This window comes from Saccoglossus kowalevskii, chromosome 13, assembly GCF_978046115.1.
Source record: "Saccoglossus kowalevskii chromosome 13, keSacKowa6.1, whole genome shotgun sequence".
Classification (NCBI taxonomy): domain Eukaryota; kingdom Metazoa; phylum Hemichordata; class Enteropneusta; family Harrimaniidae; genus Saccoglossus; species Saccoglossus kowalevskii.
This window is the reverse complement of record NC_140653.1, coordinates 17,240,022-17,267,415: the sequence shown is the minus strand read 5'-3', so window position 1 is coordinate 17,267,415 and position 27,394 is coordinate 17,240,022. Positions and strand designations below refer to the sequence as shown.

General features: G+C 34.2%; 1 protein-coding gene across 6 annotated transcripts; it reads left to right on the top strand.

Annotated features, from left to right (window-relative positions):
• On the top strand, positions 1-25,284 carry LOC100378719 (CREB-regulated transcription coactivator 1-like). 6 transcript variants are annotated; one of them, XM_078009961.2, is made up of 13 exons: positions 1-491; positions 666-773; positions 881-967; positions 2,755-2,813; positions 8,535-8,585; positions 11,934-12,040; positions 14,326-14,399; positions 15,230-15,273; positions 17,030-17,363; positions 18,076-18,321; positions 19,532-19,807; positions 20,397-20,613; positions 22,023-25,284. In XM_078009961.2, the coding sequence occupies exons 1-13, from the start codon at positions 381-383 to the stop codon at positions 22,241-22,243; spliced, it is 1,935 nt and encodes a 644-aa protein (XP_077866087.1). In that variant the 5' UTR covers positions 1-380; the 3' UTR covers positions 22,244-25,284. The 6 variants fall into 6 exon arrangements, with proteins under 6 accessions (XP_077866087.1, XP_085363115.1, XP_077866086.1 ...); XM_085506989.1 differs by having other exon boundaries at positions 21,996-25,284; XM_078009960.2 differs by having other exon boundaries at positions 19,532-19,867.
• The last annotated feature ends 2,110 nt before the right edge of the window (positions 25,285-27,394 follow it).

Sequence of the window (27,394 nt, the reverse complement as noted above, 5' to 3'; positions counted from 1 at the left end):
TTTCGGAAATCGTGGGAACATCAGGTTGGCTTCAATTTTAACGTTCATTCATTCACTACCTCACCATCAATGACACCCACATCAGGAAGGTTCCGACATTATTCTGTGACATGATATGAAAACGTACGGAAACCAGACTAGTGAGTTCGGATATTTTTGCTAGGAAGACAACCCTTTATTGAAGAAAGAAAAAAATAATTAGGCTCACTGTGACTCGGGCCAGGTATATTCTCACAGCAATATTGCTCGTGTGTTTATAATGGAACATGGTCACATGATGCAAGCCTGTTGCTCTGATTGGCTTAGATGTGGGGACCCCCCGCATGGCTATGAATGACAACATTCTCCTTTTCATCTGGTAATAGTGGTAAGCCAACAACATGGCGAACCCGAGGAAATTTAGCGAGAAAATTGCCCTTCACAATCAAAAACAGGCAGAGGAAACAGCGGCATTTGAACAAATTATGAAAGAAGTGTCGAACGTCGCTAGGGTAAGTAGCTGTATCATTTTTTGCGCCGATGATGTGATATCGCAAGTGAGCAACTATGGCGGTGCTTCCGTGCTTTGACTTAGGGATGTCTGTGTGTCGAAGATGTCACAGCCTGAGATGTTGATTGTAGGTCGCATTCGTAAACCGTTGTGTTTTCTTAATAATATATTTTAGGCTCACTATCAGAAGTCGCACCATCTACAACTACAAAGTCTTGGCGCCTACCGTGGTGGATCTTTACCGAATGTCAATCAGATTGGTTCAAACGCTATAGATTTACAGGTTAGTATTCGCGTCCATCATAAGTACTGTAGTTCGCTCGCATGTACAATATATGCCATGTTCAGTGCAGTATTCTTATATTTATTTTTTTATTAAAATTTGTCCAGAGTGCTTTACAAGGACTGGAAGACATGAAATCAGGACGTGCCAGTCTGATTGATCGTGTGCCACGTCGGGTAACGACGCATCGACGAGTATCCTTGTGTGTTAAAGTCTTCTGTATTGCAGTTGATAAATTGGGTCAAAACATTGGTTTTTAGGATAAAATATATGCGTGGGTAGTGGGGTTCTCGCTCACTAAAATGTTAGGACAAATATGGGTGTGTCCATCCCAGTGGTTTATTGTGCAGAATATGGTCTTGCGGCCCGGGATTGTTTCACTTTCCGTGGTGTACCTGGCAGGCAAGGCAGACAGGTGGAGTTGCTGACCCACTTGGCATGTCACTCCGTGTGCTCTGTAAGCTGCATGTGAATATAAATGACTGTTTGGTTTACTCAATATATTTGTTTTTTCACAAACATTTTGGAATGACATTATTTAGGTTTTGGTGGTGGTGGCCGCGGTGTAATTTGGTGGGGGTAATTGTACTGCTATGGGAGGTCCCACCCCCTATGCTGTCATAACAAGCGGACTGTTTATTTTCTAAGTGACCTTCAATTGACATTTGTTGCTGCTCTCTCAGGGCAAAATATCACATCAGCATGATTATAATTATATAGTAATCACCACTCAATGTTCATGTCACATTATAATTATGATTGCGCTGCATTTAATTACGACTCTGGAGAGCCGAGCAGGTATGTGTCCCAGACATATAGAATACTCGTTGGATGTTTTTGTTTTGTGGCCAAATTACATTGCTATACTATTGTGATTGCATTTATTGGTTCGAAATGTGTATAAACGACGTGTAGTGCTAGTTTATTTAATAAGTAGAAATCTATGCTTACACTGTATTATTAATAAATTTATTGAAATTAATATGAGCTTTGTATTGAAACTCTGCAAACATAATTTTAATAACATTATTGCCCATTATTAATTAATAATTTTTTGCAACAATATTTTGGTGAATGTCTTTTGTACATGGTGCTGCCTACAAATATAATAAATATAAAACTTGAATGTTTTTGAATCATTGTGGTTCAGCCCACCACTAAACACCATCTGTCGTACATTTGTGTGTTGAAAAATTAAGTTATAGGGATAAGGTTTAAACCTAATCATAAATGAATGTTCACAACTAGAAATTCTGCTATTTTAGGATTTTATGGCATTTGTGTAAAGATAAGATTTTGTGAAAGTCACTGCTAGGACATCATAGAAATTTCCACAGCTACTGTGTTCTCACAATAGCAATTTGTGCATAGTAAATATGTCGCCCATTTTTACAAAATATTGTTGGTTGGTTAACACTCAACAGAATGTTGCCTACTATCCCAAATGAACAATAATACCGTATATACTAATTTAAACAATATTCTCCAAATAAATTTTTCGAAAATTGTAGTAGAAATTGCACGATAAGTGTCTATAGATTATAGTGGGATTTATATTCGTTTAAAATGCATTGTATATTATACCATTCCCTGCATGTCTTTTTAAAATCAGGCAGAAATTTATCATGGATGTCAAATCAGTGTTGAAAAAAACCCAACAAACCTGGGGGAAAAAATTACCAAATTTAACTGTCTGAGAAATAGGTTTTTACTATATTCATGAAATGGTAAAACTTTATTGCAGTGAATATTACACCGTTACTTTTAGTGCCTGTTAATGCCATCAAATCATGAGAATTTGTAAAACTATTTCAGAAGCAACTTCTATTTTATTATATTCAGTGGAATAGGTTTGATTGAGCATAAACAGGTGTGCTCCCTTTAACATTTTGTGCTTCGCACAATATAACTGGAAATAATGATATCCAAACATTTATCTGCCCCATTATTCTAGATTATTTGCCTTGACATACTTTTTCAGGCAGATGCGTCTCCCTATGGACACTACTTGTCACCACCACCAGACACAAACTGGAGAAGGTAAGTGTGTTTAAATCTAATGAAACCCAAACTATTGCAATTTTTTGACATTCTCATCAAGTGAGCGTAGTGTATACTATAACTATGTAAATTATCAGTATACTGGTACTGTAATATGGTTCAGTAACCAGAATTTATAACAAATTTTCGTAACCATTTTAGCTTTTAAAGGAACTGCTGGTGTGCCTTGGAGCATTGTTTTCAGTGCTATAGCTTTCATATCTAGCCTGTACTGTGGTGTGTTATTGTAGCAGTGTATTCTGTGACATTATTGAACATTTGTTTGTTTTCTCGATTAAATAATATTACTTCTATCGTGCGTATGCTTTCATAACTTAAGCCTTGTTCACATATGCGGAAAAAGAAAGGGCTTAGATCACTACATTAATGTTCGTTATAAGTGTGCTACATCACAGTGGATCGCTGTTAGAGAGCATTGTTTATTTCCGAGACCTTGGCCACAGTGAGTTTACATGGCACTCAAGGTCAATAACAGCCTTCTGACTCAAATCAAAACTAAACTGGGTCAAGACGGAGGTTAATCTGTTGATGCACTTTTTTTAACAGCGAGTTTTATTGTCTCAAAATTGACCCTGCATGTTTGGCTAGACGTGTGAACATCATGTATTATAAATAGCTTGGTATCTTGTATCAGTAATATGTTTGTGGAAAACTTGTTAATATTATGCTAATGGACCTGACACCTGTGGCTTACATGAAGTGCAAGTAGAATGCACTTCCTTTTTCGCATTAACAATTTTTAATTGTTAGCTTCGCTGTCGACTTTGTCGAGCGGAGCTTATCATATGAGTGATTGTCCGTCGGCGTCTGTCGTCGTTCAGAGTCAATGTTTTACTTTTTCGACTTCTTCTTGAAAACTACAAGCCTGAATGCTTTGATACTTGTTGTATATGTACCTTGGGTAGACCTCTCTTAGATTTGTTCATTTCATGTTGATATCTTCAATTCTCTAATTTTGGTGAATATTTTTGTAATTTTTGGTAAAAAGTGATATTTTTGACTTCTTGTTAAAAACCGCAAGTCCAATTGCTTTGATATTGCATATATAGATGCTACATGTGGACCTTTCTCAGATTTGTTCATTTCTTGGTGATACCTTCAATATTTTTGTCATTTTTGGTAAACAGTGATATTTTCGACTTCTTGTTAAAAACCAAAAGTCCAATTGCTTTGATACATGTGGACCTTTCTCAGATTTGTTCATTTTGTGATGATATCCTCAATTCTCTAATTTTGGTGAATATTTTTGTCATTTTTGGTAAAAAGTGATATTTTTGACTTGTTAAAATAGCAAGTTCGATTGCTATACATATTATACATACTATGCATATTGTTCATTTTCTAATGATATCTTCAGTTCTTCAATTGAAGTGTCCCTTGCTAACAGCGGAGCTATCTCAGCCAAGAGGCTGCTTGTTTATATAAATTGGGAGAAAATGAATAGATAAAAGTCTTGTCTAGATCTAGAACAACAGTTTTAATTAAACTATAATAAATTAATTCTATTAAAATTTGTTGCACTCCATTAGTTTTGACATGGGCTTTATTTGGCACCATATGATTGACCTCTCCAGATAAGCTATAATAATGATTTTCAGGCTAATACTATAAGAAATGAGATCAATTTGAATAATTAACACAGATGGCTGCCCTCACAAAAATGAAAGATTAATAGTTATTTAATTGAGTCTGAAACGTGCCCAATCATGTTGCTTAACATACTTAATTACCGCATCTAGATTGTCATCATATTGATCAACTTCATTAAACTGAAAATTTAATTAGGGCAAATTATGTTTATTAATTTGTCTTGATCTTATTTATATTTCTTGAGCAGGGTAATATTATATATATATATATATGGGTATATTATATGCTCTATCACTGTTCTTCGCTTGGAGCTTAGGTTGTAAAATAAGGTCCGATTATTTTTTGGTACAAATTCGTGCATGTTTTATAATTTATTTTGCATATGTCAGTTCAACTACTGTGTCATCTCAATTGACGGATCTCAAGCTGAGTATCATCATTATTTATTAATCAGCAGTTTGCCAAATTTTCTTGAAATTTTGTCTGAATCTTAATGAATTTTTTGAAGGTTGCTACAGTGATCTAGAGAATTTATTTTATCTATGGACCTGAGTTGTGAACATTTGTGACCCTGAGTTGTGACCATTTATGACCCTGAGTCTGTTAATAGATGTTAATTGGATATTGATTAGTAGTCTAGATGAGCTAAATCTTTGAAAATTTTATAAAAATATCAGAATTGTTTTTTTCTGATCAGATGTTACTTTGTTGGACAGGAGACGTATAGTAAATTCAAACATGTTTTCTTAAAGTGGGCTGAATTTATATTTTCATGGCAAACTGCCACCTGTTTAGGCATACAATGTTTATTTTGGCAAACATAAATGGGTGAACTACATTTCAACAGTTATCTTCCAAAAAAAGATGCTATATCCTTTTTATCAAAATTGACAATCAGTCATCAAACATAATGACAGTCTTTGATAACTTCAATAGTTATGAAAATTACTTTTGCATTCTGCTCTATGAACACCAAAGTCAACTCATAAAGCACAACTTTTTTCCATATTTTTTCAAATGTTGATCAAAACTGGTAGCCAATGAGAAAATTGTGTTCATTTAGTTAAATATTTAACAACAAAATTGTTAAAAAATGTTCAAAATGATACCCAAAAATGTTGGCTGAGAAACATGTTACTCAAGGTTAACCATGGCCGGTATTTGGCAGTACCACACAGCATTCTGATTGCTTAATGACCTGCTTGACTTTTCAGGTCAAAGGACAGAGTGGCAGGTCATCCCATGCATCAAAACATCGTAGAGAACATAACTTTTTTATCTGAATGTTTTTCCTTACACCAGTTGTTTCTTGACAAACCTGATACCCTTGTTGCATAATATAAAGTTGCATACATTTTATCAAAGATGCAGTCAATACGTATCACATAACTTGTGTTTACTGTGATTAGATCTTTGAAAAGTACTGCAGGGTTGAGAGATAGCATACCATAGTCATACAAAATTTAAGAAATTATTTCAAGCTGTGGCATTTCATGTAATCTAAATTACTATCCCCATTTTTTTTTTTTTATAAACCAAGAATAAATGACAACTACACATTTTTTGGGAAGTTTTTTCTGCACCTAATTTTCCATTTTTCTGTATTGCTTATCTACTACATAAAATGGCATTGTTATCAGGAATTTAACAACTCTGTCGTTGGTTGTTATGATTGGCGTTTTGCTTGTTTTGAAAATATCCCATATACAAACAGGTTTACCTGGACTGTGACTTTATTTTAGGAATCAGCAGTGTACAATAATTGACTCCTGTGTGTGAAGCACACAATGGGAGTCTTTGCAGTTAGTCTGTCTGTATGTATGTGTGTGTCTCTGTCAGTTCGTTCCACTGATATCTCAATAACCGTATGTTGGTTTTTAATGAAACTTGGTGCATAGCTGCTCAGGGCGAATTTGATTAGGTTTTGATTGAAAACAATGCATGTTAATTACCTAATTTGTATGATAGCTAATTTTTATCTGTTCCATGACTGTTCTACTGTTAAAGAGCCATTCATTTTTAATGAAACTTGGTACATAGATACTCTGGACTAATGCACAGATTTGATTAGTTTTAAGTAAAAATCCATGCATATAATCAACCTAATTTGCATAATCATTAGTAAATTTTCGGCTTTTCTACTGATATCTCAGGTACTAATCATCACATTTCAATGAAACTTACATATAGATACATTGGACAATGCACAGACTGTTATGTGAAATATTAATTACCAAATTTGCATAATTCATTTCTTTTCAGCTTTTGATAATTCAAGTACTAATTACTTTTCAATGACCTAGTTAATTTTGGGTAAAAATGTGTGCATAATTATGTGTGCATAATTTGCATAATTAGTTAATTTTTGGTTTTTACACTAATTTCGCAAGTACTAATTATCTTATTTCAATGAATCTTGGTACATAGATGTTCTAGGACAATGCACAGACCTGACTAGTGGGTTAAAATCAGTGCATATTAATTACCTAATTTGCCAATTTTCAGCTTTTACACTGGTTGATATCACATGTACTAATTAATTATTCCATTATAATGAAACTTGGTACATTGATGCTCTAGAACAATGCACAGACCTGCTTATTTTTGAGTTAAAATCAGATCATATTAATTACCTAATCTGCATAATAATTTACTTTTCAGCTTTCTACTAATTTAGTTAGGATTTCTCATCACATTATAATGAAATTTTGTACATGTGCGTTCTGAAACAATTTACAGACCTAAATCTATACATAATAATTGCTTTATAATTTGTATAATATTTCATTTGGTTCTTTGAGCTAATCCACAGACATGATTAGTTTAATGTTGATAAACATGCAAATTGATTATCTATTATTAACCTATTTCTGATATTTAAAAAAATCAGATTTGAATTGAATTCATCACAGAGGTGCTCTGGAATTAATTAGACTAAAAACCATGGATGAAAAATAAAATGTATTTTCTGTTTGTATTATAAATTTTGATAATGTGAATCACATTGTTTTCATCTTGTACATCTCAAAAAGCAGACAAATATTAGTTGCCAAGCTTTCTCGTTTGAAAAGCAAATCTTAAATTTTGAATTAAATTTGATGTGTCTTCATCAATCTTCAATAATCTCAGCAAACGGTAGTTCTTTCTAAGCTTTATTTGATTTTAATGTGTTACCAATATGTGGAATATTGGTTGCTAGAGACAATATACCTGTAAACTTATCAAATTTGCTCAAGAGGCTGGTTGTAAAAAAAACAGTATTTTAAATAATTGCAATTTTTGGTTTATTGATATGAGTGCTTTGATTTGGGTTGTGCTTAATAGAACAAATATGGTAACATTTAAGCTAGTAATTGAATGTACAATGAGGGCACTTGTTAAGTACTATTCATTTTATTCTGTCCTGTCATTATATATTAAGAGCATAAAAGTATGTCACTATGCAGGTGGGCAGGAGTTGTAAAACAAATGTAGAAATGTAGCGTTCAAGAATGTAGCCAGCGTGGGTGCCATTATGCGAATTCATAACACATTTTTGTTGGGTTTTAAAAGCGATTGGCTGTGTTGACAATCATTCATTGTTATGTTAATAAGTGTTATATTGATTTCTAAGAACATTGCAATAAACGCTGGTGACCTTTGCCATTTGGTGAAATCAGTATTCAATTGGGGGGAGGGGGTTGTATTAGCACTCTGAATGAAGTCAATACATTCACAATGCTGGTTAGCTGGACAATGTGTATTTTGTGGTGTAAGTGCCGGAAAAGAGCTCTTGGCTCATTTAGGGTGCTCCAAAAAAACCTCTATAAACCCTACTCTGTAGCACCAGTAATGTTTGCTCGCTACAGTACATCTCCTGGATTACTAAAATTCCAATATCAGAGTAAATGTATATAGACATTACAATTTATTTTACATACCCAATAGGAATGGTAACAGTGCATGTTAATTGCTTGTTATGAATTGCCATAATTTGTGTTACTTTTATTTTTCAAGTGTTTTAAAATGTGTTGTTTTTTTTTTCGTTGTTGCTGATGTTTGTCATGTGTTATTGCATGCTCCTTTTTGCCAGGTGATAGCAATTAAAGAAAACTATTTTCTTACCTTTAGTATGTGGTTACACAATTGTCATGATCTAGAACCCAAGTTGCTTGCAATAAGGTAGGAAGTATTACAAATAGGTCTGAGATAGCCAGCTAGGATTCTAATGTTCACCAGCAACTTGCTAAGCTTTTTGCATTGCTTTTTGCCTATAATTAATATTGGTAGTAAAATCACCTCCTCGGGCAGTGTTTTCCCTCACCTTGTGGGCTTTACTTACTACTCACTCACTAACTGACTAACTAACTACTAAGACTATCATCATTTTATAAGAAAAAGGAATTCAAACACATCACTGAGATACCCGCTATTGCTTATTTTTCCCTTGCTTGTCTTCATTCTTCTCTTCTGTGGACTAATGTCTTGACCACAGCATGAAGCTGTGATGACGTAGTGGTGCATTGATAGGAGTGTGTGTTGCAGGAATTGAGTGATTACATTCTCAGGTCACTGACCTCGTTTCAGTGGTTGCTTTCTATAATATTCATGGTTGGTTAGGCTACATCAAAAAAACAACAACTTTTGACTTTTCTAAGAATCCCAACTCACACACACACTTAAGATTCTCTTATGACATGACAATTTCACACTCTATGCAGCGCTGCACTGTGATCTTATTTTCTAGTTGGTCTACTTTTTAGATTTCAGCATTATTCCTTATGTCCTGTTTGAATATTGAAGCATGTTTTTAAACCTAGCCCAGAGGTAATTTTTAACCCGGTACTGCATATTCATATTAATAAACAAACACACAAAATCCCTTCCTCTCAAACCCAAAATAATTAAATAGGAGAAAGAATGTGGACCCATAGCTTGTAAATTGTCACCACATGCTTTTCTACTGGACTATTGTATATTAAATGTACCTTATTGAGTGAATGCATAGTTTTGTGCTCTCACCCCAAATTTCAATATTAAAAAGCCCATTGACAATTGATAAGATTCCCACCAACAATTACCAGTATGTATTTATTGTACAGTTTTGTCAGTGTCATGTTTGGCATATACAATGTATATTCAAATGTACCAAAATAGATAACACGGCATCTATAATTTTCTTGCATAGTCATTCATAAATTGATGATTGTCTTCATACCTGAGAGCATGAATAATGCTGATTTCATCAATTCTGACAATTCAAATGTTTCATTGCTCTCATTTACACATTAAAATTGTTTCACAAATTAGCACAGCAAAAATCCTTGCTGAATTGGTGTTTCATAAAAGGTGACTGGTTATTGAGCTGTATGCACATATTTCCACAAATACAAATATTACTCTTAATTAACCTGTACATATAGAATACCAGCAATATTTTTCTTTGTTTGCATGACCCTGAAAGTCACACATCCTGGCAATTCCATGAGGCCTTGCGCTAGCTTGAAAGTTACTTGTGGTTTGGATTCTCAAAAAAAGAAATAATAATATACCTTGTGCATGATCTGTTTAAAGGTCACACATCCTGGTACTTTCTAAGGGTATTTTTTGTTCTGTATTATCTGTTAAAGTTATTTGAAGTCTTGAACATATGTAGTAAAATGAGCCATGAATTGGAATCAAGAGGTACATTGTTTATTTTTTATGTTGAATACTTAAATATCTGAAATGTACCGCTGTTTTGAACATAAATGCTCTGCAATGTTCAGTTGTTTGCGAACAATTTCTGACCTGGATATCTTGTGGATAGCATAATTGTTTTATTTGGTATACAGGACATACTATTCATATAACAAAAAGCAACAAACAAAATATATTGGACAGCATTAATATTTTGCAATATTATGCCACACATTTTAAACAGTTTTTGAACTTCACTGAACTTTGACTGTTTGCATTTTAGGGGAGAAATAATTTAGAAATTCTCTTTGATAGTGAATTTACATTCAGAAGTACCAGGTTGTGTGACTTGTGTGATGACATGCACATGGAGTATTGAATAAACAAAATACACAAACAAATCTATAGGATGAAATCCAGATATTAATTTTCGTTTTATATCATTATGTATATGCATCTCAAATCAAGTTTGTTTCAACTTGTATCTGGAACGAGAATGCATGGTGAATGAAATTTCTTTGTTTTGGGGGGTTTCCTGTAACTGTATTTTACACAGATTGTCGCATTAGAGTGACAACTTTAGTACAATCTGGTATAGTATATTCTCACTAACATGGAAATTCAACCATGGAATATTTTATGCGTATTTGAACTTGCTCCCTCATTAGGAAAATACAGATTTGAAGAAATATCATTTTCCACGCTCATACTAACCTACATGTACCTCCTAAAGGTGGTGTTGATATAAATAAGTCTGGGAGATGTGGTCATTTCTAGAATTGACTAGTCAAAAATTAATGTTCATTGCCAGGATGAGTTTGACCTTAACCCTTATCTGGTCAAGTCCATGTAAAAGTACATAGAGGCTGACAGGATTAAAGTTTCTGTTGTACTCAGAGTATATTCATACAGCTTTATTGGGGTCTTAGCACTATTATTATGGGATTATTTAATTTTTCAAAGATTTGATTCTGTTCCAAATTACTGTGGGTCAAAAATCTTTATCGTTTTTCAGCAATGCATGCAAATACTATCCAGTATGTTCTGTAATTGATTGTTGCAAGACCATGATAAAACTCTATGAATGTCTCAGTGAGCAACTTTTCTAAAGGGGGGTCAATCACTTGGGCTAGAAATGTTCATTCATCAAAATAAACCTTTGGCAAGTAGTCAGCGTCCTTGAGGCCTTTATTATGACCCAGTATTACCAAATAGTGAGACTATTGCAACAGCTGACAGACCTATTATCCAGACACCGGTAAACTTATTGTACGTCTCTGTTGACCTCTTTTGAATTGAGTTCTATATACGTGTCCAGCCATCTGTCTTTGTGTTGTGTATGTTTGTGTGTGTGTGTCTGTCTGTCTGTGTTTGTGCACGCATGTGTGCAGACATTTTTTCCATAGACACATTTATACATATATTTATATTAGACTGATTAACTTCACTGCCATGCACATTTTTTGCTATCAAATCCACAATATGAGTGACTGATGACAGTTGTCTGGACTGATTTCTAATATGTACATTTTCTATGAACTGTGTTTCAGTCAGTCATTTTGTATTTGCCACCTTGCTATCATTGGAAGACAAATAACTCAAATTGTAGTTTCACTTCATGTATCATGGTGATTTAAAGATCAGCTTGAAATGGGAATGTGCATTAACATTGTGCTATAAGTATAATATAAGCAAATTTGTCAGGTGAAGGGATGTGTGTTGTGTTGCTCATCTGATGTGAACTCTTACTCTTTTTTTTACATTGCTTACTTTATTTAAGGTGGATACCAGGATATAATTGTCAAACTAAAATCTGTTGATTGATTGACTTCTTTTGTTTTCTGCATGCAGGACAAATTCTGATTCAGCATTACATACGAGCGCAATGAATCCTAATCCTACTGAAGCATTCCATGGCGCCAACACAGCAGCTGCAATACAAGCTGCTCACAGAAGAGGTTTGTATATATATATACAGGAGATTTTAAGTAGAAACTTCATTCACATTTGTATTCCTTCATGTCAATCTTGCATATGATACAGTCCAGGCTCAAGTTAACTCCCATTCTGGCCATCAGCTGGGTTTTTTTTCCATAAAACTTTATCATTGTCATCAACAATTGACCATTGTCTGTTCACTGTGAGAATCACGCGATATGCGTTAAATCGAACGTAATAACAGGACAAACAAAGGTCATAGCGTTGTAGTTCAAAATCAAATCGTTCGATTTTTGCGGCAGACGTTCGACGCGCGTCTTTCATGCAACTCGCGAGATCTCGCAGTTGAACGGAAAATCACCCATTCAACTTGTAGTATGTACATGTAGTATTTATAAATGTCAATATTAATAAATCTGCATAATTTAAAAATTCAATAGTTTTGAAAGAAAACGAGCTGGCTTTAAATCTATACAGTCGTGCTGTGTTTAATATGGTACCCATAGCGCTGTATACATCTCATGTAAACTTTTATTTCTGTTTGTTTACACAAAATTCAAACATGCGCTACATAACAACTGTAGCACTTCAAGCTAGCTTCAAAGCTAATTTATGCTTGAACTGTACTGTGATATAATATCTAAATGGCCCTTGAAAGTTTGTTTTTCTTGGTTCTGGGGTGTACTGTACTGTATTAATGGGCAGACAACTTGTGATGACTTGACTTGGATCATATGAGGTCAGTGTCCTCTGTTTTCACCATTCATATGGCATTGCTATAGGTGTAATGATCTGCGTTGTATTCATTCTGCCATCTATTGTGTGAAATTGTCTTAAATTACCTTGATAATGAATGACTGCATCATGCATGGATTCCACAGTGAATTGGGTTACTCAGCAAGCAGACACTATTAGTTTTTGGATGAAACTTAATAAAGAGACAATTCTCTTTAAATCAAAACCTTTATGTTGATCAAAACTCGCCACAGCAGATGTTTGAATAATCCTTATGAACTTTTAAAATTACAATTAAAACTCATTGTTCTTGGATTTAAAACCCCCAAAATATGCTGAAAATATCAAAATAGTGAATAAATTTTAGTGAAAATTTGTTGTCACACACATGATTAACTGGACAGGACCTTTAACAGTGAAATCCTTGGAGTAAAATTGTAAAACCCCAAGATGCTTAATTTGTAAAGTCATTCAACACCGTTACACATTCATCTGGATCGGAGATTGATTTCTTTGAGACTGAAGTCGAATTAACAAAATATTGTGTATCATTATTACAAATCGAACCCCCTTGTACTAAAATGTGAATCTCTAATTATTGAGGATCTGAGAAGCAGAATATGGGATTAACAAAGGCCCTTGCTCAGGGCCAAACTTCAAGTAATTCTTATTTTTTGATATTACAGTATTCCTACAAGGATTTGCCAAGGGCCCATAATGTCCCCAATGTCTATAAAAGTGAGGCGAATTAGAAATTTTGAAGGACAGTAATTTTGAGAGAAATGGGATACAGCTGACTAATAAATAAAAATAGAGCAATTATTCCTATGCAAAATGTATCTGTTTATTCTCATGTAACAAAATACATGTAAGTATATGAATGTTGTGATAGAAATACCCTTCTTGAGATGTGCAATTTACAATCCCTTTCTTCATGTTTAGATGACTCCAAATTTACAGCCATGACAATGGTATTTGATTGCATACAGTAGCGTATGCTGCCATGCCAGTTTTATGGACCCCCCCCTCCCGAGTTTATTTGTTCTAAAATTGTTTGTGCCCCGTGTTGTTTTATTTTGCCGAAATGCCAAAATTATAAAATTATAAAAAAGTGATTCATCTTTGTACTTCAATCATCTATGCATTATCAATCCGCTTTGCTGAAATCGTCAGCATCACTGATACTTTTGTGAGTTTTAAGGTTTCTGAGCTTTTCAGTTGCATTTTTTATTGAGTGGAACCATTTGACATGCCATCAATTTTCCTCTCATTATGTTTGTTGGTTAATTTCCGCAAAATTTATTAGCATTTGTTGTCTTTTTTGTCTCGTTTGTAGTAGCTGCCACCCATAGAATAGATATGCCTCAGTTGTTGGGCAATAGGGTTACCCCTATATATAAAAATTAAGATGCCACCAACGGCCAATTTAGATGTTTATAAATTTCGTTGTGAATTTTCTGGTGTTCCTGAAGTTGCCAGTGCCTGAAATTTTGTGCAAAAATGTACCAATCCAACAATGGCGCAAGACACTGACATTAACTTTCTCATTCTCATTCACGTCCTTTTTTAGGTGACATGCTTGATGGCGCCGGTGACAGAAATTTTCCAAAAACGTTTTGGGATCCAAAAAAGGTACACCTACTGGTGCGTCACTCTTAGTTGTTTTGTAATAATGGTAACAACAAATATCATAACTTTCACATTATGTTGACTCTTTGCAAGTGTATATGTATCCTCTGTTATACTACTTTGTAAATTGGTTACACTGCAATAATGTCTTCATACAGGGAAATTATGACATTTGATTTTAATTATTTTCAGTGTTGGTGCTGGAATGATGTTGTGAATATTGTCTTTATCATTTTTGTAAATTGCAACAGTCGTTGTTTACTTTGATTTACAAGTAGTAGGCTGGCTCTGTCATTTCAATTTAATTGTAAATCTAATGCATTGGTTAATTTCAAGCTTAAACATTGTTAGACCCCATCATGCTTGTAAAACTGCTAGTCGAATGCAACTTTATTGCCTGAAAATTGTATGTCCTGAATAATTTGTCTTGTTTTAAATCCGTTTGTTTACATAATGGACTGTTATCTTGACTATTTATGAATAATGACCAAACCTTGGATGTGGCAAATTTTGAAAACTCAACAAGGTTTTCACATTCCATCAAATAAATGAAAAGAGTAAATTGTTACCTGTTTTTTTTTTGCTCTTTGTCATTTATGATCAACTTTTAAACCTTCGGGATACCCTGTGTCAAAAGTGTACAAGACCAGCTTTAATGAACTGATTTGCATTATTACTCCGTTATTCCCTGAACTGAAAAGAAATTCTTGTAAACTGCCATTAGTTGTTACTGCTGTCTGCACTTGGGCGGTCTGTGTGTGTCTGCACTATGTTGTCGCCGTCACTGGAAATTTAAATGCTGTAAATTCAATACATGTTAACAAGTGTGTTGATGTAATTCACAGCAATCACAAACCAGGCCAAAATCATGTGAAGTTCCAGGAATTAAGTAAGTAGAATAATTTCATTGGCAAAATTTAATGATTATGGTTTTCTCAATTTGTCAATGTTTGCCAAAAGATGGCTCCAATCATCTTTCTTTTTACTTTGCATGAGTGAAATATCATTTTTAACTTCATTGTTTAAGTTAAGGTGTTAATGATTGTCTTTCATCATCAACATTTTCAACTTTTAAAACCATTAGACATATACCGTTAAAGTCCTAATATAAACCGCATACATAATAGTAACCGCACCCCCAATTCCGGCTTCTGGGTTAAAGAGTTCTTAACAAAAATTGAAAACTTGAAAAGTACCTATTACTAACCGCACCCCCAATTCAACAAGACCGTGACTGACTTCATTGTTTCAACCAGCTGTTCCAAAACAGCATTGTTCTTAATCCTATTCATTTGTTTCGACAACATGCCTAAAAATATTCACACCTATTTATTGTTCAGCGGTGCTAAGATGTCAGACAGGCAATGAAACTGCTTTTGTTCTGGCGGCGACCTCTGTCAATACTCTTTCTGAATACTTCTGTGTTTCTTAAGTTTTAGACAATGAGCTTTTATCACCGTAAAAGTGTTAAACTGAGCATTGAAGAATAATTTATCTTTCGAAAACAAATAATTTCTTGATTTAAAAAAAAATCATGCCGTTTTCCCATGGAAATCAAAGGCAAAAGATCGCACTACATTATCGGTAAATCTCTTCCGTGTTGCGTTCACCATGAGGTCGCTGAACTGTCATTAACATATTTAAATGAGCTATGTAATTTAGACACATGGGCACCATCCAGCATTTTGATTGGTTAATTAGCGACTTGACCTATCCTGTCAATAATGCGTCACGTGAGCATTCAAAAACATGGCGGATATCATATCGGCTGTTTACATGTGACTGAAATCATTCGCTTACGGGGAAACTAAGTTGAATTTTACTTGCATTTTATAACAATTCAACGAATTTATTTTTCGTGCGTTATTGTAATCACTACTAAATAATAATCACCAATATCAACACTTCGAAAACAAGTAAGTTATTCACTTGTGACCCGCAGCATGGCCGGATCGAGCTACCGTTATGTGATCATTTGCTACTAAGCAGTGCATTCGTGTTTTTATTTGAAACTTCTGTGAGAATATACTTTTCGTTACCAAGAAAATTAAAAAAATAAATGCATATTACATTAAAAATACTGAGTATTTTTTGTATCATGTGGAATTTTTTTTTGATTGACTGTAATTTTTCAACATTTCGTAATGCCTATTTTAGAACCAAAATAATGCCTTTCTCTCTTCCCCGACGCCTATTCAAGAGATTGTACGGTGTATTGTTTGTTTTGTGCATGTGTTGTGGACAAAAAATGACCACGCCCATTTAGTGATTGCAATATGTACGTAATAGAAACCGCACCCCGAACTTGAGCTTTTGATCCCAATTTTTAAATTGTAATATAAACCGCGGTTTATAATAGGACTTTAACGGTAGCATACATTGAGTGGTTCCGATTTGTTTGTTTCATTAAGGTAACTCCGTTCTCAAATTTTATGTTATTTTCACTTGTGTAATGCCAAATTGTTTTGATAAATGTATATGGAGTTTTTTTGGGTAGGCTTTTTTTAGATTATTCATTTTGTTATGATACTTTCAATCCATTTATTACCAAATGTAATAGCTTCCATTTTTTGTGAACTTAACGAAATGGCAGCTTATTCCTTTCTGACTAGTTCCTTATTTATATTTCCATTTTTGTTTTTCAGTATATACCCATCAGATCAAGACTCTGGTGTGCATATTCCTATATCAAACAACACTGGTTCACTGCCAGATTTAACCAATCTACACTTTCCATCACCGTTGGCAACGCCTCTGGATGTGGAAGATCACCAGAACGCTTCAAGTAATCTTGTCAACACATCTAATCAAGGTCATCATTTGAATATAGTTCAGCAGCAGCCTCCTGCTGCTCCTACACCGGCTTCACCACCGGCGCAAGAACATAGTCCACAAACGCAGAGGCGTAGACATCCACATTCACATGCGCCACCAAGTCCACTATCATTAACTAATCAAAGAAGGCGTCCTGTTCAGCAGGTGACTTGAAAACTTATCTTGTTATATATGCCCCAATACAGGCAATCTGTCAGTCGGAAAATCGTATTCCAAATATTAAACGAATCCACATATTTCGTCTATTACATGCCTCTTAAATGATTTAAACCAAATTTACTCTGTTTAACAATCGCATACATTAGCAGTAAAACAATTCCAGCCAAATTATTACTATAGCTTCAATGTTGCTGTTATTTGCTATGCAAAGGTCTATACACGCTTTGCTGGACTATGGACTGGATGCTATTATTAAAAACTATGCAAAGTTTGCATGAAAGTTAATGCATGTAATACAGAGGGATCATGCATTTCCTGATATTGAGTATGAGTGTACTTGGTGAATGGCATGACATACATGTGTCCTGACAGATGTTGACATGGGCCAATTGTTTTGTGTAATTATAACTACACAATTTAGGCATTCTTTTTCCAAGCACTTTATTTTGGCCAGGAAACAAATTGTACACTGAGCTATGTTTAAACACCTAAAGTGATGCATATATGTGGAACTAAACATCAGACTTCATTATTGCATGTACCAGGTAGCTTGATTGAAAACCTGGAAATTGAGCAGTTGTTGTGGTTTCTCGTTAGTGTGCATGCTGTGAATGTAAGCATTTTGTCTGTGTTCACCTTGTATTTGTTAGATTTAGCAGAAAAACTCCTCAAATTAAGCATGTGTGTCTTTCTATAGGGTGTTGTTAGCATAGAAACTAGTGGAGAAGCGAGGTTACCACAGTATCCAATGTATCAACAACAACAACAACAGCCGCAACAACAACAACAACAACAACAGCAGCAGCAGCATCAACAACAACAACAGCAGCAACAACAACAACAGCAACAGCAGCAACAACAACAACATCATCAACATCCACAACAGACACAAGGTCAACCATCACAACATCCTCCACATAGTCTTACAATTGAAATTTCACAGGTACTTCTGACTTCATTCATAAATTACACCTTGCATTTTGCTTCTTGGAAAGATGTGGTTTTAAAAAAATATTAGAAAATGGTTGACCATCTCATAAAAATAGTTGTTCGTTTGAAATTGTGCAAAAATCTTAACGACAAAGCTATTGCTAATAAGGCATGATGACAAGTCGTATGATAAATAGCGCCCTCACAGTTCATACTGAAAATACTTACAAAAGGAGGTATTTCAACGAGATCACTGTAGTTTCAATATAGCAAATTATAGGAAATTATTTTTACTGACATTCTTATGAAAAAACTATTTGGAAGTGTTTTTTTTCTGCAGCAAAAAATATATTGAAACAGAAAATGTTTATTGTTATGGTTGTCTCAATGACAAAAAATTTTGAATTTGGTTGTCTGGGACAACCGTTATTGGTGTCTTATTTTTGTTAATACTAATACAATTCTTTTTCAATTTATCTGTACATTTCATCAATATAGGACTTGCGCGGTTGTCCTCAGGCATTGCACAATGTTACTTTACATAAGTGCTGTTCAACATCGTTATCTCGTCAACTATTTTATTTAATTCTTTAAAATTTAATATTTTTCAAGATTTCTGTTTGCATTGATCCATTGTAGCATTCAGTGTACAAGCATGTCAATTATTTAGTTTCATAATTTGGACAATAAATATTTAGATGGTCGTATTCAATGTACATGATGTACCCAGGACAGTTTTCATGTCAGTGCAAAGCTACTTATAAGATTGTGTCTGATTGGCCACCCAACCATAAGTTTAACCAATCACAAAGCAGCATGTTTGTTTTTTTCAAAGTATTAAATGCTGCTTTGTATGAATGATTGTATGTATGTATGTTTCAGAGCCATGCTTTGAGCAATCGTGTTCAAACTTTATGTAAATATCATATTTATGTTACACATATGCTCATATAATTGTTTGATGATCGGATATAAGATGGCTGAATGGTGAAACTCGAACATTTCTGACATGCAGAGCAAGATTTTGTGTGGGTGGATTTCATTGAAACTTTGTACATACATTGAACATTATAGGACCTTGATGCACGTCATATTGTTTTTCAGAATCAATTCATAATGGCTGCCTGGATGCCATTTTGTTTTAAAAAATGCAGTTCTGAATCTATATTACTGACCAACTACATAACTAAGTTATGTAATGCAATCACTTATTTTCTTCACAGGCTGCTGCACTCAACCAATACAGAGACAACAGCACTAATGCTACTTCGTGTTCGTCACCCACATCGCCAGTTTCCAATCCCAACTACTCGCCATCTCAGTCACCGTCAACCAATAACACCCCTTTCATTAACTCTCCTTTTGCTGACGCTTACTACCTTCAACAGCAACAAACCAATGCTCTTCAGCACCAATTTGAACAGTTTAATATGATGCCTGATATCCCGCATACATCCCCTAATTCTACTCAAGTTACAGTTTCGCTGCCATATCAGTGCGTAAGTACAGATAGTTGGATTTTGAACTGCGGGGATCAGCCTGGTCAGCCAACAATAGATGTACGTGTATTCTTTTTTTTTGTCATTTTATTTAAAATTTTCTACACACATGTTTCAGCTGCATTTTTGCCAGTTTTGTTTATGAAGGCTGTGTATTAAGATTAAATAAATGTTGTGTTATCAAATGCGTATAAAGATGATCCCTGATTAATGTGACCTATGCTTTAGCTGTGACTAATGACTAGAAACTCATTTTTGTATAAACGCATGTCCAGATACTGTTTAAATATGCTTAGTATGAACCTCCTAACATTTTACCTTATGTGTGCTCATGTGGTATTATTTTGGCTTATTTTACATGGATTAAAATATACCACAGAAAAAAATTATGAACAAATCCAGCTTATGACCAATTACATTAAACCTGTGTTTTAAAGGCAATCTGGGTGATTTGAGTAAACTATTGAATGGGGTCCTTGTGGGGGTTTCTATCTTTGACTCTTCATATTTGAAGCTTAACCTTTTATGTTATAGTCCACTATGTGTTGGTCTTACTTTATTGGTTAGTAAAGCCGTTGTTGTATTTCAGGTGGATATGATGTATGGAACTCAGGCAACCACATTCCCATCACATCTCCAACATCAACAACAACAACATTCTCATAAACAACAACAACAACAACATCGCCAACAACAACAACAACAGCAGCAGCAACAACATCATCAACAGCAGCATCACTCAAAACAGAAGCATCAGCAAGTACCATCGTCACAGAGCAGTAGTATACCAGATATAATTTTAACCGGTAAGTATCTGTCAAAGCTGTCAGAATAATAGTAAAGTGATGATATTAAAATTTAAAGCGGGGGAGTCGTCACTTACGCATGCGTCAGATGGTCATAGCATGTCATTGTTTACAAACAAGCGTCTACCCATGAGCCTTTGTGTTCTTATCGTGTGTTGTGGTGTTATCATCGCTTGGACTCAATTCTTGTGCATGCGCAGGTGACGACCCTCTCACTTTAAGGTTGCCACCGATGTCTTGTAATGAATTGTGATTTTTTTTTACATGTATATATTTTCTGAAAGCTTGGATATGTAAGAGAAACCATATCTAGGTTGATTTAGTTCTTGTTCCCAGTCCGAAAAACGGGGATTTGTAAATTTCATAGTTATTTCATTATTTGCGCGTCAACACTACATTGTTATAAGGTTATAAACTAATGAACTATGACATTATATTGGCTGCAAAATGTCATTGAACTTGTGTGAGGGTGCATGATGTTGATGTGCAATCATCTTTTCTTTTTTCCTTCTTGACAAAAAACACTCCATCTATAATGTTAAAAATGTCACAAAGATGTGCAGGCCTACATCCAAGCTTTCAAAAGCGACTTGTAAAATACAGTTGATCTATAAAATTGAGATATGTGGCTGTTTCTTGAGCTGCATTGTACCATTCATCTGGGAGATATGTAGTTTTTCTCTAGCATCCCTACAGTTTAGCGCTGGTATGTACCTTGTTTAGGTTTTGTCAAACCATACATGCTTGTGCTTGAAATGTTGATTATGTATACCAATGTATATTCTTTTGGATGTTCTCATTGTTCACAGCGGAGGTGACTATTTCTGGCACGTATCCAAAAATATATGTTCAAATATATGTTAGTAAGTGAAAAATAAAATGCACAAAGTCACTGCCCCTTTCTCAATAAAAATAAATAAAGTGCTGAAATTTTCTGTAATGCAGTATTCATCCACTACTTTTTGAAAATGACCCAACTATTAACAGACCATGAGCTGTATTTTTCTTCAGTTTCTTCTTGTATTTGAATTAATAATAAGTCTTATTGACTTGTATATTACCAAATCATTGAACACTGTATTACGTTAAGTCCTGTGGTATATTTCTTTATCCCAATAGCAACCAAATTGATAAAAATGGTTTTTAATTCAAACAAAAATTTTCTGCTGACTACAGATGCTCTCTTCACATGTGCATGGCAAGTATTTTACTCTGTGTTGACTTATTTGGTACATTTGGAACCTCAAATATTATTTTGGGATCAGTTTATTATATTGATTTGAGAATACTAAAACACAGCTTAATACCCTTCACATGTAATACCATGTCAACAATTTTTAAGTATAAAAATTGACATTCAAAAAAATTGTTCTCATTCACAGAATTTGAGAACTATATTGATATTTCAGGTGCAGGTGAGTCGCCGCCTCGTCAAGATTTTGCGAAAGATATAAGCAGCGCAATGGTTGGTATGGCAGGCGGCTTTGACAGTGACCCATTATTTCCTGGTGAAGAAGCTTTGAAAGTAGGCTTGGACCCTTTAGATTTAGATGGATTACAGATGCTCTCTGATAACGATGTAATTACCGATCCCGCTACGGAAGACTCATTTAGGCTTGATAGACTGTAGCTGGCATATTGATTTTTAATACCACTTTGTATTTGTTATAATAATAATAATAATAATAATGATGATAATAATTAAATAGATGGAATGTAGTATGTGAGTTTACATTCTTTGATGTTTATGTTATTATTCTAAATAGGAACTGTGTACAGACTACTACTAAATAGTCAATTTCTTTTTAAACCCATTTAGTCATATGAGTGGGTAAATTTTTTTATTCCTGTTATTATTTTGTATTTGGTCTTTTGCTAAAAGAGTACAATGTGCTGGTGTCCTATTGTACATTGTCTGACTTTATCCGCTTGTAGATCTTCAAAGAGATATTTTATAACAAATTTGCATCAGAATTGTCTGTTTTTTTTGTTTTTGTTTTGATTTACTATGTAAAAAAAATTCAATCCATGTTTGGTATACACTGTTGTATACACTATTCTCTTGGTATTTTTTTACGACACTTAAACGTTATCCACACACACGCAGACATACGCACACACAGACAGATGACTTACAAATATATGAAAAATGTAAAAAAAATGAAATGAACAAAAAAAAATAGATTTTATGTACATGTTGTTTAAAAGACCAATTGTTAGATCAGCAGCTAGCTGTGTAGGGTAGATATGCCAACAATTAGGTGTGACTTAAAGTCACGTACATTTTTCTCAAGAAATATGGTGAAATCTGAAGAAACTAAGGGATAGCTGCTGTTCCACACTATTTTGTTACTATGCTGTATATGAGCAAAAATGTTATTTGTAATAATTCTACAGATATCTCTTGTTATCTGTTGGTTTTTTATTTTATTTTTTAAAAAAAAGCATTCAATTATGTTTGTATAGACTGGTATCTGGTCTTGCATTATCAAATTATAATCTCACAGTTGTATCTGAAGTGCCAAAGCTGTGGGATGGTTTTAACTATTTTATACCCCCCCCCCCCCTTCCCACAATTCAAAATCTTCACAGTCAGCTAATTGGGAGTACATCCATTCACCTTGTTCATATCAATTTTTCTCAAAATTGCTGATTGTTTTTTTTGTTTTTTTAAATAGTTGGAACTAATTCTTAGCCACGTTTTTGCCACCAAATTCTTTCTCTTAGTTGTGCAATATTGGCAGTGTGGTTTGGAGGAAGTTGTCGTCAATAAAATATGCTGCATAGAAATTTAGTTAAATATAGATAAATACTAAAAAAAAAAATTTTTTTAAACTAGATACCAGTCTAAAAGAGAAGTATTTATTACTTCTTCAGTTGAATGTTGACAATACCGGAGTGCTATTTATCGCAGCATAATACTGTTTTTTTTGTGTTTTTTTTTTTAATCTTTCGTTCCTTCATACCACCTTGCGTTATTTATGTATTGGTGTCAAAAATTGCAGTCAATCTCTGATTGATGGAGGTTTCTATAGCTTGAGTATAGAACTAATTTGTTTTTTCTCGGTCAATAGAATTGTCTGATCCATTGGGTTGTGGACGATGTCAGACTTAAAAATCTTACTACCAATTGTTTGACAACTGAACAGGTCATATTACCATTGCTCATGCTTTTCCAAAGTCTTTAATTTAAAACCCATTGGTGACTGCCTTGTAGATTCTGTAAGTGTTACTAATCACAACTTTTCAAGTATTGTTACCTCCATTAAACATGCAGCACATGTCTCCTAGTATTGGAAATCCTCCAGTGCTTTGTATGTACGACATGATGTAGTCGTAGTGGAACGTTTCTGCTTTGGCCAAGTGCGAGGACTGCTAAGAAGGTGCTGTAGATTAATATTGTTCATTTCAACATGCTTGTTTGCAAAAAAAAGAATTTTGATGAATTGTTGTATTTATTTTCCCTCGTCCCCATACATGCTTCTGTAAGCATGCGTATAGTATGGCAAAATTGATAATCAAACAAACAATAGTATCATAGTGATTTCTTTAACATATCAACCATGTCCTGCTCTCTCTCAGTTGGTTTTGTTTTTTAATTCATCCTATTTTAATTCTTTGAAGTGAATTTCATTTTAAATTGTATTATTTATAAATAGTCATCCCCCAAATAACTGAATACTATATACACTGAGAAGCAGGATATGTATATATTTTAAATAATTTAGCCATTTTTCAGTTGCCGGGCACTTCATTTTTAAAGGCTTAGTCATCAACATCCAATTAGATAAGAGTACTCCTGTCTCAGTCTCCACTGTAACCATATATGGAAGTGCTTAAAATTTCTCAGCATGCTTTGTCCAGTTAGGCTGGTCTTTTCATTATTTATGCATTCCAACTTTGTATTTTATGCAGAAAACACCTACTGATTGTCATCACCAAGATAAATAATAAAATCAGTTCGTTTGGCAACTAATTTTGTATTAACTGCTGGAGCTAGCCTGCAACCGAAGGTCATGATTCTAATCATCAAACCAAACTTGGTTTTCATTGTCGCATTTCACTTCGTGTTAGGAAATTTACAATTTGATTTCAGGATTCTGTTGAAAATTTCTCATGAAATGTACACATCTTATAATGCTTACAGGGGTCAAGTTTTCTACAAATCGTACAAAATGGGAATGTAACTTTATAGTAGTGCTTTAATTACATTTTGTACAAAAAACAACCTGAACCATCACTGCATGTATCCTTCCTTCTCCCCATTTCCTAATGTTATACATGATCACCTGGAACAAGTGTTAGGTTGTGCTACCATTTATGGTTACATTGGAGACTGACTGTTGTCAATTCATTCTTTTTATCTTCTCAATGTTGAATATTCATGTATGTACAAAGCTGAATTTAAAAAAAAAAAATTGATTCCAAGAATATTCTGTTTGTTATTATCCAATATCTTGATCTATGTGTTTTTATATCATAAAATGTTTGTTCACAAAATCAGTCGTCTTGATTCTTATTCTTGGGGTGGCAATTGCCCAATTTGCTATTTAGATATATACCGGTAGATTAAAACATGATGAGCGATGTGTATGATATTTTGAGGTCAAAACTGTGTATGTGGTGCTTGTCATTTAATAAACAACTACTAATATGGTGCAGTTGCAGTAATGTGTATGCCAGGGTACTTTTATCAATCATCCATAAATTTTGCTATTATCGTATTTTGCTATTATTTGAGCTATTAGTGTAGGTTCTGAAATTCACCCAAAAATTAAGGTAATTTTGGCTACACTAGAATGAAGCTCCACCAGTTCATTCTTTCCAAAGTCTGTTCTAAATTAGATTGCTTTGCAAACTTTTCTCAAATCTGATTGTTGATCATATGGTATATTGGCGTCCTATTTATTAAAGTGGATAGGTGGTTGCATCACACAAATGCCAGATTTGTGTTGATTAATTTCTCCTATAATTTAATATGGTGGTAAGTGCTAGTTTGGTTAGACCCTGCCACAGTTATGAGGAAAATAGTATGCAGTTGACCAATTCCCCCCTCCCCCAGTCCTCCCCACCAGATTTTGAATGGGTCACTTCTTGCATAGGTAAATACCGTCTACATGTACCTAAAAACCAGCACTGCTGCTTTTTTGCCAAGATCAAAACATGTGCATACTTTCTGTTGTATTTAATTGTCAGTTGAGTACCTTGGTACATGTATAATTAACACAACCTATTAAAATATTACCTATTTTGATCATAGCATTCCTTAGCTCCATGATCTTGGATACTTCTGTCAGTTGCGCTAATAACATGGCAAATTAAAGGAGTAAAGGATCTGTATTATTCAACTGTCAGTAAGTAAAATGGTCCTCTTTTACTCCACTTCTCAGATTAATTCCAAAATTCGGACGTTTACCAAGGTCTATGGTTTACCCCAATAGTCATTACTAACAAATTGATTGTTTTCATGAAATGGCACCATCTATGGTATAAAACATTACATAAAATATTAATTGCAAAATATGTTGTGTGGATATATAATCAAAAATGAATTATTATTTATTAAAATATAAGAATTTTAAGCTGGAAAGCATCATTAGACAACCTTCACTGAAAAAAGGTGCCTCAATATTCGTGTGCAGAACAGACCTCTTCAAAATAGGATCCTTCTAATTTATAAATTTTCATTCGGTACTTTCATATATCTTTCACATGTGTAGTGTAGTGGTCTGATGCTAACAGGTTGACAGTAAATTGTTTAAAGATACACAATGTACGTTATATGATCGTGACATTTAAAGGCCGAGGTTCTCTAAAAGTTAAAAGACACATCTCTGTAAAATCAAATCCAGTAAGTGATGTTGACACAGCAACAACTCGTAGGAATCAAGATCGACAAATATCTCATCTGGCAATGTCACACATCAAAAATCAATCAGATGATTAGAAAATAAATAAATAATTTTACTAAATGTTAGACACAATGTTCAACAGCATATCATATTACAAATCTTTGATTCAACCTCACATCACATATGATATTAGGGGAAAATACGTCATAGTCACACTTGGATTGATGTCTGTACAATACACAATATATTGTAAGAATTGAAGAATTCTAATGTTTTCTGATTCCACTGTCCGTTCCTGTTTTTAAACAACTTAAATGTGGTAGTTGTCGCGCCACGTATGCGCGAGATATATGGGTCTCATGTAAACAAAGATGGCGACTTTGACTGTTGCGCAAATCAACGATTACAAACTGAGACGTTACCAAGCTCTAATTAGGTATTTCCTAGGTGATTGGAAGGACTCACTGGCGGTGATTAGTGCAAGTCGCGCCCAGGTCAAACTTCATACTTATGATTTCCATTAGATGAGCGCATTGGATTGTGGGAAAATCAATGTTTATCAACACAAATGTCGCACATGCGTAGTGCGACGACTGCCACCCTTTAATATCCTCGACACTTTCAAACAGCGCCGCCGTATCCTTGATATTATAAATGACAACTTGTCACACTCTATGTTAACTTATAACCTAAGTCGTACACATCATAAACACAATACGAGACATAATTACCTTGATGACCTTGTTTTTACGGATGAATACATCCTTCAGTCCATTTGCTGTAGTCTTGTTGATGTGCTAAATCATGAAATAATCTCTCTGTATCTTTAAGATATAAGACCAAGTCCACTTTCCGAAATCCACCTCGGAGCAATTTATTAGTTCCCGTTCAGACGCACTCCGAAAACGGGGACTTATGTTTTGACCTCC